Genomic DNA, 17,211 nt, shown 5'->3' with positions numbered 1-17,211 from the left:
TTTGATTGGGTCATTTATTTTTCTGGAATTGAGCTGCAGGAGTTGCTTGTATATTTTTGAGATTAATCCTTTGTCTGTTTCTTCATTTGCTATTATTTTCTCCCAATCTGAGGGCTGTCTTTTCACCTTGCTTATAGTTTCCTTTGTAGTGCAAAAGCTTTTAAGTTTCATTAGGTCCCATTTGTTTATTTTTGCTTTTACTTCCAATATTCTGGGAGGTGGGTCATAGAGGATCTTGCTGTGATTTATTATCCTTGCCTCCTTTGTCAAAGATAAGGTGTCCATAGGTTCGTGGATTTATCTCTGGGCTTTCTATTCTGTTCCATTGATCTATATTTCTGTCTTTGTGCCAGTACCATACTGTCTTGATGACTGTGGCTTTGTAGTAGAGTCTGAAGTCAGGCAGGTTGATTCCTCCAGTTCCATTCTTCTTTCTCAAGATTACTTTGGCTATTCGAGTTTTTTTGTATTTCCATACAAATTGTGAAATTCTTTGGTCTAGTTCTGTGAAAAATACCGTTGGTAGCTTGATAGGGATTGCATTGAATCTATAGACTGCTTTGGGTAGAATAGCCATTTTGACAATATTGATTCTTCCAATCCATGAACACGGTATGTTTCTCCATCTGTTTGTGTCCTCTTTGATTTCTTTCATCAGTGTTTTATAGTTTTCTATGTATAGGTCCTTTGTTTCTTTAGGTAGATATACTCCTAAGTATTTTATTCTTTTTGTTGCAATGGTGAATGGTATTGTTTCCTTAATTTCTCTTTCTGTTTTTTCATTGTTAGTATATAGGAATGCAAGGGATTTCTGTGTGTTAATTTTATATCCTGCAACTTTACTATATTCATTGATTAGCTCTAGTAATTTTCTGGTAGAGTCTTTAGGGTTTTCTATATAGAGGATCATGTCATCTGCAAACAGTGAGAGTTTTACTTCTTCTTTTCCTATCTGGATTCCTTTTACTTCTTTTTCTGCTCTGATTGCTGTGGCCAGAACTTCCAACACTATGTTGAATAGTAGTGGTGAGAGTGGGCACCCTTGTCTTGTTCCTGATTTCAGGGGAAATGCCTTCAATTTTTCACCATCGAGGGTGATGCTTGCTGTGGGTTTGTCATATATAGCTTTTATTATGTTGAGGTATGTTCCTTCTATTCCTGCTTTTTGGAGAGTTTTAATCATAAATGAGTGTTGAATTTTGTCAAAGGCTTTCTCTGCATCTATTGAGATAATCATATGGTTTTTATCTTTCAATTTGTTAATGTGGTGTATTACATTGATTGATTTGTGGATATTAAAGAATCCTTGCATTCCTGGGATAAAGCCCACTTGGTCATGGTGTATGATTTTTTTAATATGTTGTTGGATTCTGTTTGCTAGAATTTTGTTAAGGATTTTTGCATCTATGTTCATCAGTGATATTGGCCTGTAGTTTTCTTTTTTTGTGGCATCTTTGTCTGGTTTTGGAATTAGGGTGATGGTGGCCTCATAGAATGAGTTTGGAAGCTTACCTTCATCTGCAATTTTCTGGAAGAGTTTGAGTAAGATAGGTGTTAGCTCTTCTCTAAATTTTTGGTAGAATTCAGCTGTGAAGCCATCTGGTCCTGGGCTTTTGTTTGCTGGAAGATTTTTGATTACAGTTTCGATTTCCTTGCTTGTGATGGGTCTGTTAAGATCTTCTATTTCTTCCTGGTTCAGTTTTGGAAAGTTATACTTTTCTAAGAATTTGTCCATTTCATCCAAGTTGTCCATTTTATTGGCATAGAGATGCTGGTAGTAGTCTCTTATGATCCTTTGTATTTCAGTGTTGTCTGTTGTGATCTCTCCATTTTCATTTCTAATTTTGTTAATTTGGTTTTTCTCTCTTTGTTTCTTAATGAGTCTTGCTAATGGTTTGTCAATTTTGTTTATTTTTTCAAAAAACCAGCTTTTAGCTTTGTTGATTTTTGCTATGGTCTCTTTAGTTTCTTTTGCATTTATTTCTGCCCTAATTTTTAAGATTTCTTTCCTTCTGCTAACTCTGGGGTTCTTCATTTCTTCCTTCTCTAATTGCTTTAGGTGTAGAGTTAGGTTATTTATTTGGTTTTTTTCTTGTTTCTTGATGTAAGCCTGTAATGCTATGAACCTTCCCCTTAGCACTGCTTTTACAGTGTCCCATAGGTTTAAAGTCCCTTTTCATAATATCTACCACTACATCCCACTCCCCTTTCTAGAATCACTGTTAACGGTTTGCTATTCCTCTTTCCATAACTTTTACTTTGCATTTATGCACATTTATACAAATAAAGTACATAGTTTCAGAATTTTTTTCCATCTACAAACATGCCTATATTTTGTCATTTATTCAGGCCATCTTTTTGTCTATCAGTAAAGTCTTACAGTTAAGTTTTCTGCATTTCTTTTTATGTTTATTCTTAGACAGTTTAAGATTTTGTTCCTAATGTGAATGGACTCTATTATATTTTCTAATTTATAATTGCTACTGACTAAGAAAACTTTTGATTTTTGTATAATGATTATATACCTAGAGGTCCCTTAATTTTCATGAGGAGGCTATCAACTTTATCTCCAGCTTAGGTGGTTTTCTTTTTTTTTTTAGGTGGTTTTCATATCTGAATCTGCCCTGTGTCCTTAACAGCTCCCTCCTCATACACTGGTGCATTCAAAGGCTCTGAAAATGTACCATAGTCTCAGGATGTCTTCCTACGTTTTGTGTGCAAAACCTACTCCAACACATTCATTAGGATGGCTACTATTTTTTAAAAAAAGAAAAAAACACTATTGGCAAAGATGTGGAGAAGTTAGAATGCAATTAGAAATCAGAATCCTTGTGCACTGTTGGTGGAAATGTAAAATGGTGCAGCTGATATGGAGAACAATATGGTGGTTCTTAAAAAAATTAAAAACAGAATTAGCATACAATGCAGCAATTCTACTTTACGATATATATCCAAAAGAACTGAAAGCAAGGACTTAAAGAGAGATTTGTATACTCATGCTTTTGGCAGTATTATTCACAATAGCTAAGGAGGAGAAGCAACCCAAATATCCACTGACAAATAGTTAAACAACATGTGACATGTTAAACAACACACATATACACACATGTATATAACAAAATATTATTCAGCCTTAAAAAGGAAGGAAATTATGACATGCTACAACATAGATGAACCTTAGGAACATTATGTTAAGTAAAATAAGCCAGTTGTAGAAAGATAAATACTGTATGATTATACTTTTATGAGGCACCTAGAGCAGTCCCATTCACAGAGACAGAAAGAAGAGTGGTGGTTGCCATCCTAGGGGCTGGCAACTGGGAGAAAGTGGAGTTCAATGGGTACAGAGTTTCCGTTTTAAAGATGAAAAGATGGACTTCCCTGGTGGTCCTATGATTAGGAGTCCTTGTAACGCAGGGAACGTGAATTTTTTTTGTTTGTTTTAATTCAGTCCTGTTTCTAAAACCCTCAGTTTGGGCCAGTGCTCTCTTCTAAGAAAGATCTGACAGATAAAGCACACAATTCTAGAATATAGACTATCTTTACTTCAGGTATAACTCTAAACTTAATGATGTTCAATATAAATTAAAACCTTGAGATACAATATTTATGCAGAATTACTTGAAGGATATACACCTTGTCCACTTCTTAATATGAGTTAGTTTTTTTTTTTTCTTTAATGCCAAGGCTTGACAGATGAACTCTAGAAACTTTGTGAACCTTCTAAAATTGTCTATACCTGTGCATTTTTTCTGAGGAGAGGTCCTAAGCTTTTAAAACTTTCTTAATATGCTTTGGGTTTTTTTGTTTGTTTGTTTTTTAAAAAGAGCTAAGACTCTTTTTTTTTTTTTTTTTTTTTTTTTTCATTAAAAAGAGCTAAGACTCTTTACGTACTGTAAAATTTGTTCTTCCTTGGATTGAGGCAGACAATCAAAGCCTTACCTCAGTCTCATTGTTCTGCCCCAAACTCAGACTGGCTTTTATGGAACAATGCTATGGCACTATGCCAACGGCCTACATTAAAGGACATCAAGCAAAAACAGCTTCAGGCCTAAAAATGTGTTTAGGTAAATACTACAGGCTCCCATAAAGACAGAGCAAGACAAAGATGGGCACAGATCTTAACCAGACAGCATGTCTGTAAAGGCACAAATGTGCTGATGCCATCACTAGACAAAAACAGATTATGAACAGGCCAAGAAGAGTGAAATTTCCTATGTTAGAAAATCAGAGTCAAATCAAACACCATAGGATTTGGAAAGCCACAAATGTAGACATTAACAGCAATATTTGGGCAAATGTATATAACCTCTTGCATGTACATGGAGTATACATAAGCTTAAAAAGAATTCAAACTACATAAGGTTTCATGCGAAATATTAAACAACTCTCCCTTCTCAATCTCAGGATAATTCTCTTTTATACAACCCTCACATTCCTCTACTTAGCTAAAATCCATCCACCCATCCTTCAAAGCTCAGCTTTTAAAATTATAACAAGTGTAATTCAAATGGAACTGATTTTGTTTTACCAAACCCAAAACAACTCCCTCTCCTCCTCAAACACACACACACTCTTTGGAAATTCTATAGCTCTTTTATTGTTTTTCAAATTCTTTAAAAGCATGTATGTCCACAAAGAACTACAAGAGAAAATTTTTCTTCTGTTAGAGAGAATCCTCTCATACAACAATCAATAGTTATTTTGTTGGAATTATGTCAAGAGTTTAGTTCCAGACCTTGGTAGAAAATCTAAGCTTTCTCCAAAACAGCCATATCAGAAAATGATACTAATATGACAAATTATCACACTAAGGATGCAAAGTACATGGTCCTGTAATAAAGAAATTAGTTTCTAAGTTAGGCCTCTATAAAAAGAGAAACAAGTTCAACAAAACCCTTTCAGTCATCCTCCCTTAAACTCACACGGAAACAGAACCACTGACAGAAGGGGTATTCAAATCATGATCCATTTTATAGAATGTCAATAATCCCAATTAATTCAATTAGCCAAGTGAAAGTTCCTGGTGGTCTATTTCCCCTTGCAAGTTCATATATGAAAAACACTTTCTCATCTTTAGCTTTTGCATCACCGACTCGATGGACATGAGTTTGAGTAATCTCTGGGAGTTGGTGATGGACAGGGAGGCCTGGCGAGCTGCGATTCATGGGGTCGCAAAGAGTCGGACACGACTGAGCGAATGAACTGAACTGAAAGACACTTCCACCACGGTTATCACAGCAGATCTTTGGCTTTCTCTCTTATATACCTTCAAAATTAAAGCACTTATCTGTCTGCCTCAAGTCTATAGGTAGAACATCCCTCTCACTGCCCTCTAAAAAGAACACTGAAACATTCCCCTCAAATGTGAATTAATATCATCAGTGGTTAAAACCAAAAACTTTCTATAATAATTTCAACTCTATAATTTTTTTTTCCTCCCACCTTTGCAGCCAAAAATAATCTCAAGCCAGGTCAGAGGGAAGTCGTCTGAGTCTTGCACCAAGAAGTTCCTTGGAAATTCAAAACTGTTAGAAGCTTCTTGGTCGCTTCAGTTCCATTCTGAGTGCTCTGAGAGCACAAGTTGCCAGTTTCCTGGCTTTCTGAGCAGAACGCGGTACAGTGTAGTACTAAGCAAATACTATTGTTGTTACTGAACCTTGGGTATCTCAGCAGATATGAGCTAAGCACTTACCTGAATTAAAAGGTTTTATATATTTAATCTCAGAGAAACACCACCTAAGAATAAAACAAAAAACTCCTTGTCAGTTAGCTCAGGCCCTGCTGATAGAATAATACCTACAATTTGAAAAAATTTACTGTGAGCTGGATACTTTCCTACATGCTTTAGGTAGATGATCTTGTTTAATTTTTACTAAAATCTGGGCCTAAGAAGAGGGTATTATTCTTTTTAAAAGAGGAAATACCCGAGGTCTAAGGTTAAGACGTGCTCAGGGACATACAATCAGAGAGTGGTAGAGTCACAGTGATAGAGATTTGAATCCTGCTTGGCTGACCCCTGGTGGCTCAGATGGTAAAGCGTCTGCCCGCAATGCGGGAGACCCAGGTTTGGTCCCTGGGTCGGGAAAATCCCCTGCAGAAGGAAACGGCAACCCACTCCAGTATTCTGGCCTGGAAAATTCCATGGACAGAGGAGCCTGGTAGGCTACAGTCCATGGGGTCACAAAAAGTCGGACACAACTGAGCGGCTTCACTTCACTTCACTTGCCTGACTCCTGGTGACCATGATTCTATATCATCCTTCTCATACACGTGACCCCAAATGAAGAGGTGATTGTCCAACAGAATGATGCTCAGCTGTGTTCTTTCTATAAAACTTAATAAGTGACCTTAAAAAAGAGGTGATTGTCAAGTAGGCATCTGTGGCGGTTACTGAGAATTCTGGTCACATGCCTGGTTCAGAAGTATAAACTAGAGCCTTAAATGCCCAGATGCTCCTCTTTGACAGATCTGGCACTGAGTCCAGGATGAAATCCAGTGTTCTACTATGATCCTGCATTTCATCATTCATTACTGCTTTACATTTGACCCAAAATCTCTTAAGACAACCTTTCCCAAAAGTATCATTCATGGATCAGTTGTTTCAAAGACAATTGAAAAATCCTTGTAGAAAATACAGATACCTGGCCCCCACCCTGGATGTACTGGATCAGGAGGAGGTATGACAATAAGATACCCTAGAGGTGCTTTTGCCTGTTGAATTTTAGACTACTCATCACCTCGGAGCAAAAGAGCTAGGGTAATCAAAAGGAAGTAAATGGAAAGCTAACCTCCAAGTCAGGCTGGTGTTAAGAAAAAGGACAGAGATCTTGTGAGTAGACATAGAGCCAAAACCTAGTTTGGGAACTGGAAAAGATCTTGGAAATTGTCTATTTCAATGGTTTTCTATCAGTGTTCCATGAAGCCATAGGAGTTATAAAATGGGATATCAGAAAAAGGAACCAGTAGTCAGAGTTTATAAAGTCCTAAAAAAGTGACTGCAGAAGTCCTACTGATAGATGTTTTGTAACCTGGATTCCTGTGTAAAATTTAAACTGAATAAACAGCTCTGCTGATTTAAAATAAAGAGGAGTTAAAAAAAAATATCGAGACCCAGCATGCATCCCAGACCAACTAAATCAAGTCTATGCAAGTTGTATTTTTCAGTATCAGGGGATTCCAACATATATCCAAAGCTGGGAACCACTGCAGTAACCTGATCTGTGCTCTGTCATTCGAGATAAAAGAAGACTAAGACCCAAAGAATTTAAAGGCGATCAGGATTCAAACCAGTATCTCTCAACTGCTAGCTCACCATTCTATATCATTCTCTCTCCTCAATCAGAATGAACCAACTATTCCTCTAAGGTAGAGAGCACACAAATCAAATTATCATGTAAGTTCACATTTTCAGATCTCTGTAATTTTTTAAAGAGTACTTCATATACATTTTCTCTTCAGATTTTTACACAGGGGAAGTAGAAAGGGCAAGACTTATGTTTTACAGATGAGGAAATCAAAGGTCAAGTAAGTTAACTTTCAGTGGCTTAAAGGTAGGGCCAGAATTTAAATCTTTATATTCTAACTTCTGGATTAAGTATATTAAATTTGGCAAGTGATTATTGAATGCCCAGTGCATGTTAGTTAAGACATGGTCAAAAATGCAAAAAAATATCATCCATGCCCTCAATTAGTGTATAGTCTTCTTAGAAAGACAGAGACAACTAAAATACTGCACTGCCTGACTTAAGCCTTGGATTGGCAGAAACTGAAAACTTTCCTTGACTGGTCTTGATGACAAAGTCCAATTCTCTTCAGAATCAGTCTGTGGCTTCTAATTTCTTCCTGACTATGGCTATTTATTCCAGGGGACACAAGGATTTGAATATAGCTACTGCATCTCTAGACATGGCCATGCAGCTGAATATTCCTTGACAGGGGTAGAGAAGAAAGAATGGTGCAATTTCAGCGAGATTCATTTCAGATTCTCCAAAGCCAAGGATATGACTCAGCAGAAGACTGGGAGATTCCAAGACAAAGGACTAGATAGAAAAGGAAGGGTATTCACAGAAATATTTTCTTTTCCACTGAACAGTCTACAATTTATAGACAGACACAGTTATCTATAAATAAACAATCTTTACAGTTGTTGAAGATAACTCCTGCATGCTAAAGGGGGAAATAGCATGTAGGTACTAATATTTGTATCTATGATTCAGGATGACAGAGAAGGTCACAGATGGACAAGAGTACTCAAAGAGAACTTTTTCATGAGGAATTCATCAGCCATTGCAAGATGTTGCCATGAAGATTTTGTTACATAAAAGATAACGAGAAAACCAGGAACTCCTGTTGTATTACTGGACTGAAAGCGCTGGCCAGGAACAGTCCACCACAGTTTTTCTCAAACTTTAATATGTATCAGAATCACGTGGTGGCTGTGCCCCCCTCCCCCTCCTCTGGCCCTCGACCAGAGATTCCAATTCAGCAGGTCTGTGGTGGTGCCCAAGAATTCATCTCTCTTACAAATACAGGGGATGCTGATGCTGTTCAGATCTAATATTTTGAAAACTGCTTGTGTATCAGAAAGTCTACACTATACTGGGCTTCCCTGGTGGCTCAGCTGGTAAAGAATCCGCCTGCAATGCCAGAGACCCTGATTTGACTTCTGGGTCAGGAAGATCCCCTGGAGAAGGGATAGGCTACCCATCCCAGTATTCTTGGGCTTCCCTGGTGGCTCAGCTGGTAAAGAATCTGCCTGCAATGCGGGAGACCTGGGTTTGATCCCTGGGTTGGGAAGATCCCCTGGAGAAGGGAATGGCAACCCACTCCAGTATTCTGCCCTGGAGAATTCCATGGGGTTGCAAAGAGTCAGACACGACTAAGTGACTTTCATTTTCACACTTTATATTATACTGGATACACACACACTTGTAAATTATGGCAATTTAGTTAACTCCCTATTGTTGATTTTGTAAATGATACTCTCTATACCCACCTAACAGCCAAAAAAAGATTACTCAGCATGAAGTTATGGCTAGTCACCTAAAGAGACAATCTGTTCTAGAGCAGAAATATATGCGTTTGGACATTCCAGAGATTCTCACTCAAGACAACAGGCCCCAGGTTGAGAACCCCTTACTTGTATGCTAATGCTTCAAAAATATGTATCTTCAGCCTGAATTTTTATCCTGAGTTTTAGTAGTGTATATTCAAATATCTATTTCACATCTGTATTTGGATGTCACACAATTGCCTCAAAATCTACGTGTATTGAGGAGTGACTGTTTAATAGGGATGGCATTCCTTCTTCGCAGATGAAGAAGTTCTGGGATTTCCTTGGTGATGCAGTGGGTAAGAATCTGCCTGCCAATGCAGGGGTCACAGGTTCAATCACTGGTTCAGGAAGATTCCACACGGCATGGAGCAACTAAGCCCCTGCGACATAACAACTGAGTCTGCACTTACTGTAGCGCTCACAAGCCCAAATGCGGTCTGTGTGCCGCAACCAGTGAAGCCCGTGTGCCTAGAGCCCGTGCTCCGCAACAAGAGAAGCCATGGGAATGAGAAGCCCACGCACCACAACCAAGAGTAGCCCCTGCTCGCTGCAATTAGAGAAAGCCCACACGAAGCAACAAAGACCCAGTGCAGCCCAAAATAAATAAACACAATTACATAAAAAAGTTCTGGAACCAGACAGTAATGACGGTTGTGAAACACTGTGAATATACTTAGTGTCATGTAACTGTACACTTTCAAATGGTGTATTTAACATAACATGCATTTTACAATGAAAAATCTACATTTACAAAACTGACATTATCACCTCCATTCTCAACCTCCCACACGTCCCAAATTTGTGCTTTCTCTTATATTTCCTGTCTTTGGACATCTATTACTAGTCTTATTATTTACCTAGTAGCCCATGCCAGAAACCCGAGTCATCTCTGACAATGCTCTTTCATTCTCCCACTTAACAATCAATCATGAAGTTCTGTACATTCTCCCTCATTAATAAAAAGTTAACTTGGAATAGTCCGCTACCACTATCCCCAAAGCTTCTACTTAAGTTCAGGCCACCATTATTAGCCTCACAGTCTCCAGCAGTTTTGTTCGTTCCCACCTTCCACCTAAACCCCACGTCAACTGACTCTTCTTCATCTTGCCATAGTGACTTATCTTGTTGCTTAAAAACCCACCACTGCCTTTAGGATAAATTCTTCATGATCTGGCCTCTGCCTACTTCTCTGTTTTATCTCTAACCATTGTCCTACACAAAGCCAAAATGCAGTGATATAAGCTACCTGCAATTTCCAGCTCATCACCAACTTTTTTTTTTTTCAAACCCAAGTGCCAAGTACACATATCACTCTAAATTCCTAGAACTTCATTTCCCTCTGTTTAGACTTGGCTTAAGTTCTACGGAAAAGACTGAATTTACATCATCTTGCTCAGGAAGCCTTTCAGATGCCCCAAGGATGATGCCCTTATTATGAGCTTCTATGTTTACTCATATCTTAATATTACGCTTTAAGTTGAAGTCATCTGTCTCCTTTAAAGACCACATTATCCTTGAGGGTAGGGACTACATATCAATGCATCTCCAGTGCCTAAAACAGTACATAGCATGTGGTATGTTCTAAATAAATATTTTTAAATGAACAAGTGATACCCTAGTGAATAACAGAAACCCTGATATCAGAAGTTACACAACTTTCCAATGACTTCCTACCTTACTCTGTTTAAAAGCCAAAGTCATTACGATGGGCTACAGAGTTCTGACTTCATCTCCTGGTATTCTCCCCTTCATTCACTCAGTTCCAGCAACCCTTTGAAGCCTTGACTGGAAAAGCATTTCAGCCAAGGAGCCATTTAGGCACATGCATTAAGGAAGGAACTAAAATACACTGAGCCTCCAGCATGTGCTAGGCACTTTCATGTGTCATATCACAGGATCCTCACAATCACTCTAGGACAAAGGCAATACACCGCCATTCCTATTGACTGAGTAAAATTTTGGACAATGACAGCTAAAGAGACTAAGCCTAAGAGTAGATTTTGAATTTGAACAGAGGGATAACTTCCTTGGAAAGGGTCCATAGTGACTTTTCCTCCCCTAGGTATCTTGTATGCTGGTTATTCTGTTTGCTGGGCCTCCTCCGAGCCAACTCCCTCTGCCCTGCTCTGGGAAGCTGACCTCAATGAACTACATTATCCAAACTACCTTGCCCCGGGCTTCTGTCTGGGTTTTGTCAATTGAAGGTACCAGCTGGAGACTAGAGGGCAAGAGGAGAAAGGTTAGGGCATTTATTCCTCTACCTTCCTGCTGCCTTGTCTAAGTCCTTATGATGCCTGCTTAACACTTACGGCTATAGCTTCCTGTCGGACAGTCTCCCAAACTGTAGTTCTCACTGGGCCCTGGTAACAACACTCCTCTTTCTTACCCTTGAGGCGTAGGAGTGCTACTGATTCACCACTGTTGGGTTTCACCATTTCTTTTTAGTTTCTGTTAACAATGATCATATGTCTGTAAATCATCCTTTGGTTAAACTCTCTTAAATTCTTTTGAATCCACCAATTATTTTCCTATAAGGACTCCTGACTGATACACTAGGAAAACAATAAATGTCATGTTCTTCTCCTTTGTTCTTCCACTCATTAAATTTCCAGTGTCTTCAATCAAGTCTCCTTCCTCTCCTCTAACCTGAAGCTTCCCATTTTTCCATGCCTACGTGGTGTCCCAAGAAGTCTAAGCATCGATTACCCACAGAGCAACACTGCTGTTACTATTCTGCTGAAACTCAAGTGACATTGGCACTCTGTTGTCCCTGCAGTTCTAAGACTGGTTGGCTCTGTTAGTCTTAGCATCCTGGCAGGACAATAAATTCACTGCAGGGAAACTGAGCAATTGTAATCTCCAAACCAACAAATTTTAGCTCAAGAGAACCTTAGACTTTACCTTGGCTGAAGTGAAAGTCATTCAGTCATGTCTGACTCTTTGCAACCCCATGGACTGTAGCCTGCCAGGCTCCTCTATCCAAGGAATTCTCCAGGCAAGCATACTGGAGTGGGTAGTCATTCCCTTCTCCAAGGGTCTTCCTGACCCAGGGATCGAACCCAGGTCCTCTGCATTGCAGGCAGACTCTTTACTGTCTGAGTCAACAGGGAAGCCATGTTATCACTCAGTCACGTCCGACTCTGTGTGACCCCATGGACTGTAGCCCACCAGGCTCCTCTATCCACGGAATTCTCCAGGCAAGAATACTGGAGTGGGTTGCCAATCCCTTCTCCAGGGGATCTTCCCAAACCATGGATCGAACCTGGGTCTCCCGCATTGCAGGCAGATTCTTTACCGACTGAACCACCAGGGAAGACTTTGCCTTGTCTCAGCACCTTATGTTACAGATGGGAAGGGTCAGGCTCACACAGGGAGACTCACGGCTCTACAGCTGAAGACTTAAGTTCATCATCTAAACTCTGCCTGCTACTTCACCAGGCTGTGGTACTGCACTGGGTACCTAACAGGCACTCAATATGATTACTCACTCCTAAATTTATATGGGCTTTGCTTTGCTCAATACTAGGCTCCATGCCTCGATGAGTATCTGGTACATATGATGCACATAGCACATACTTATTGATTTTGAATCTAGGACACAGAAAGACAAGTTCCTTGGAAGTTATCAGAGCTCAGAGGATCATTTGTAATAATGATAATAATCCCTTATACACCTAAAGAAAATGTATAGTTTTCAAAGTGCTTTCCAATTTAAAAAAGCCCATTTGATCCCTCTGAGGTAAACACAGCAGGGATGCGTAGTCCGTTTAACAGATGCAAGCAACCAGCCTTTGAAAGGTTCAAAGTCAAGGTCCCCTGACTGGTATGTAGCAGAGCGGAGACTCCTGTTCATATTTTCTGACTCCCAATTCAATACCACCTCCACGACTCCACGTTGCTTCTTTAGCTTAGCCATGCTGCTTCAAGAAAAGGAGCTGGGGGGTTCATTCACGGAGCTAGCCCAAATATTCACAATGACCAGGTGAATTATACACTGATGCTGATAGAAATGATTTTTCTTTTTAAAAAATCCACGTAAAGGTACTTCTATTCCACCTTTGATTAGATACAGTCCGCAGAATACCTCCAACTCGATACTACAAGGCTTGTTATTTCCCACCGAGAGGACAGTTACCATCTATGTGGTCTGGAGTGAAGGAGACAGCACTTTTGAGACATCACTTTCAGTACAGACCAAAGTCAGGCCCTTTTAAAACCAGGTGTTCAGAGAAACAGCATCTTGTTTCTCAGCCTGACGCCACCAGAGAGGAGCTGTCACATGATTTCTTCAAGATCAAATGCACCAAGAAGCCATCTGCAGTTTTTCTGATTGAATTCTCTTATAAAGAACACTTTAAAACAGATTTCACCCTGGGTTTTAACTACTAGTATGATCTCTGATCCTAATCAGGGGATCACAGAAACCAAAGATAACTTAAACATATATCCAGCCTCTTTGGATTTTAGTTTCCATTAAGAGCTCAGAGTATTGGTACAGAAGATTACCCAAAGTCTTACATCAGGGATTACAAACTCAAATGCCTCCCAGGCACCAGGTAAATAAAGTAAAATCCAGTATGACAAAATAAGGAATCATGGAGTCTACTCAGTGCTTTTTGGGGGGGCCATTACTTGTGGCATGCCAGATCTTAGTTCCTGGGCCCATTCCCCCTGCATTGAGAGCAAAGTCTTAACCACTGGACCACCAGGGAAGTCCCTGGAGTCTATATAAACTGTAGAAAACTAATTTGCTAGTTGCTTCTGAGCTCCAACCACCTGTCATTTTCCGGGTACATGAGTTAACAGCTTTTCCAATCCCGCCCCCCCCGCCCCCGCAGGAAATATGCATTTTTTAAATGTTAAATTTTTTTTTAAAAGTTAGTTACTAATTAAAAAATGCAAGTCTTTTGTAGGCTATCAGCCAGAGTTTGACTTTTCCTTATGGGGTAGGTTTCCAGCTCCATATGAGAGAGGAATGATAGCAAACGTGCCACTTTCAAGTCAAATATGGCATAGGATTCACGGCTTCCTTCTCAGAGACTCTGTGGAAAATGTTGGAAAAGTGGACAGAAAACTCCTCGAGTTAGTAGGAATGTACCTTGACTGGGGGTCTGGGGGATATCTGCTTTATTAACTAGACAAACAGATACCCTCTGGAAGGAATCTGCGGGGAAAGATCCCCTCTGCTAGGTATCTGGGCAGATAAGTCTCTGAAGCATCCAGGAAACCCATATACTCCAGTGTGGGGATGGGGAGGATTGGGAGAACAGTTTACAAGTATAAAGACAGACAGTTACTGGGAAATATACAGAGTGCGATATGACGGGTACAATCTCTTCAGTCTTGGGACAGAGAAGGTAATAACCTCTCCTCGGGCGCCCCCTTCGGGCGCCTCTTTCTCACCATCGCTCCGCAGCCGTCGATTCCAGGGAACGCCCGCCATCTTAACGCACCTTTCTGCGCAGGTGCCCGGGAGCCCCACGAACCAGCCCAGAGAGAGCCCCGCCTCCCGCCACACCGCTCCGCCCCAAGCCCGCCGCCAGCCACGCCCCCTTTCCAAAGCGCTGCTCTTCCCCCAGGAAAGGCTCCTCCGCTTGTGACTGCGGAGAGGAGGAAAGAGCCGCTGGTCTAAATCTATCGTTATATTAGAAAGTCATTTCTACAGCTTTCCACACTTTACCGGAATTACCAGATCCCAAAGGCTGCTACAAGATAATTTATTACAGGCTAGTCAATAATTTCTTGTAACAATGGCACATACAATTTAAAACAGCAAAGATGCTTAGTTTCTTGTTTCATGTAATGGCTAATGCAGAGTCCTCAAGAAGTCCAAGAGGCTGCTATGAGGATATTGAAGGATCATGTCACATCTCTGAGCAAGGGCCTGGGAAGTCCGCATGACTCCCTGGGAGTGTTGAGCCCCCCTCCCCAGCTGCTCTCCGTCCCCCCCAATCCAGCCTGTACCAAGGGATCATAGTCTAAGTTCCTTCTGTAGAGTTGAACGGTTTATGAGGGGGACAGCAGCTGACCTAGATGAAAGGGAGTGAGGACAAAGGCTAGATTCTGTCTGCAAGGGGAAGGACCACCAGAAGGCAGTGGCCGTAGGTGAACAGGGCTCCTTCTAGACTGATTTCCACAATTTTTGGCTTTGTTCAGGGTTTATCTATGAAGAAGCCCTCTCTCCTGGATTCTTCAACTAGAGCCTCTCATGTCCTGAAGCATCACTCCCCTTCCTAAAGGAGTGAGGTAGGGAGACTCCTGGGCAGGTGGCCCCTGGTGCTTGGGTTCCAAACAAATTCTGTGCAGGCCTCTGAAGCACCATGTGAACCTGGTTCTACTCATGACAGCTAATCCGGGGGAAGGGATGAGCATAGCTCATTGCTGAAAGGTATCTTGTTCGGTCTCAATGCCCTGTACTCACTTGAGCCACTCTACACTGCTGGGTTCTGCTCAAGGGATGGTCTGCATTCACTTCTGTGTGTTCCTGCCCTGGCCACACTCCAGTTCAGACTACAGGGCTCAGCAATACCTGTAGACTCAACAGATTACTTACCTAATTAGGCACAAGCTCCAGGCCCCCTAAACGTGTTCCTCTAATGATTGGTACGTATGGATCTAACTGGATTAGGTGTGGTATGGAGAGGGGGAGAAGAGGGTGTGGGAGTGACGGATCTCTACCAAGAATGGCTGACACTCTCAGAAATGTCTGCCCCTCCGTGAAAAATCTCCCTGTGTGGTAAGCCCCACAGCCAAGCTCCTAGCACCACAGACCTGCTGGTCAGGGATTCAGACCCTTTCTGTGAAAAGCCACACTCACACCACCCTAGATTTTTCCTTAAACATTCCTAACTGAATGAATCAGCCTCTTGACTGTGAGGATCTAAGGTGACTACGTAGTAAGTCCTACTATCCCTGACTTGTGGAACTGGTGCCCTCTGGTCGGCACAGCAGCCTGGGTGCTCAGCTCCCCTCCTCCATGGAACGAGACTCCGATTTGAGCTTCACAAACTCCCGGGCCACTTCGTCATTGCTCCTCTGAGACAGAATCCGGAGAATGGTCACGCCTGTCTCATCCATGTGGATCTTCCGGCCCAGGGGGCACCAGCAAGCACAGCTGCCCTTGGCTGCCACATCCCTCAGAGGCATCACAGCCAGCCCCAGCACACGGTCCTCCCGCGCAAAGCAGTAATCCTTCACGCATATTTGCAACTCATAGGCTTCTGGCCCCTCTTCGTTTCCCAGGAGGCTGTGAACACAGGGTAGATGGAAGATAAGAGACCAGAGATGAGGGCGTCCTCAAATGAATTCACCCCAGCCGCCATCCAGCCCATCCCTTCTCTCCTCTCTTAATTCTTACTCCACAGATCACCCCCATCCCAAAGTCCTTCAGATCCCCCAACCATAACTTACAAGTGAAACGTCTCGTTGTACTTGGGAGCCCAGTTGTTACTTTTTGACTTGGTTGTGAACTTCCTCTTTTTATCACTTTGGTGAGGGCCAACCATGGTGACTTCCACAAAGGGCCGGAACATACCTGCTGTCTGCCACTTGAGGTCATTGGCAGCCACCACTACACAAACATGGAAACCTGTGAGGCAACCCATCACGCATTCCCAGTTCTTGAGCCCCCAGCTGGGATTCCCCTTGGAGAAGGGCTAAGCTGAAGGGTCAGGATAAGCAGTCCCTGCCTGACTGATGGGGCCACTGGGCAAGAAAAGGTCTCAAGCCTGTGTATCCATGCCACTCACCTTTCACCGTGACCTTGTGCTCCCCAGTTCCAGGATGTGTAAACAAGTCCACCTGAATAGAGACTTCTCCCACAGGATCATCCACACCGGAGCCTGGCGGGCAGAGGGACAGATGGTTCCCTACTGGAGAACTGGAAGACTTTACGCCCAGTTACTCCAGGTAAAACCAAGAGCTGGGAGGCTACTATTCTACACCCTAAAGCAAGAAGCAGTCACCCACAGAAGCTATGGAGATGTGAGCCACGGGGAAAGAAAAAGAAAAGAGATGAAGAATGAGGCTGTGTATTAAAATACAAGTCAGGGTGAGAACATTTTAGGTGAAACTTCTTCCAAAACTACAACTGGAATCTCTCAGGTTCTCCAGACTTCTCTTATCTCCTGGGCTGAAGAATTTTTCATTGAAAG

The 17,211-nt window shown here is 41.5% G+C and overlaps 2 protein-coding genes across 10 annotated transcripts in view; both read right to left on the bottom strand.

Moving 5' to 3' along the window:
- LOC122686276 (phospholipid-transporting ATPase FetA-like) overlaps positions 1-5,538 on the bottom strand; it is a 100,996-nt gene extending 95,458 nt beyond the window's left edge. For all 3 annotated transcript variants that reach the window (XM_043891454.1, XM_043891455.1, XM_043891456.1), the window contains exon 1: positions 5,446-5,538. The gene's annotated coding sequence lies outside the window, so the exon portion shown is untranslated. The remainder of the gene's footprint in view (positions 1-5,445) is intronic.
- A 9,221-nt stretch (positions 5,539-14,759) lies between these two features.
- Positions 14,760-17,211, bottom strand: part of UNC13B (unc-13 homolog B) — a 204,626-nt gene continuing 202,174 nt past the window's right edge. For all 7 annotated transcript variants that reach the window (XM_043891317.1, XM_043891319.1, XM_043891320.1 and 4 more), the window contains 3 exons: positions 16,807-16,899; positions 16,469-16,628; positions 14,760-16,304 (listed from right to left, as the gene is read on the bottom strand). In XM_043891317.1, the coding sequence (XP_043747252.1) occupies positions 16,019-16,304; positions 16,469-16,628; positions 16,807-16,899 (539 nt within the window). In that variant the 3' untranslated portion in view covers positions 14,760-16,018. The remainder of the gene's footprint in view (positions 16,305-16,468; positions 16,629-16,806; positions 16,900-17,211) is intronic.

The sequence above is a fragment of the Cervus elaphus genome, chromosome 29 (genome assembly GCF_910594005.1).
Source record: "Cervus elaphus chromosome 29, mCerEla1.1, whole genome shotgun sequence".
In the NCBI taxonomy this organism is placed as follows: domain Eukaryota; kingdom Metazoa; phylum Chordata; class Mammalia; order Artiodactyla; family Cervidae; genus Cervus; species Cervus elaphus.
The sequence above is the reverse complement of the archived record's forward strand: the minus strand, read 5'-3'. Positions and strand labels throughout refer to the sequence as shown.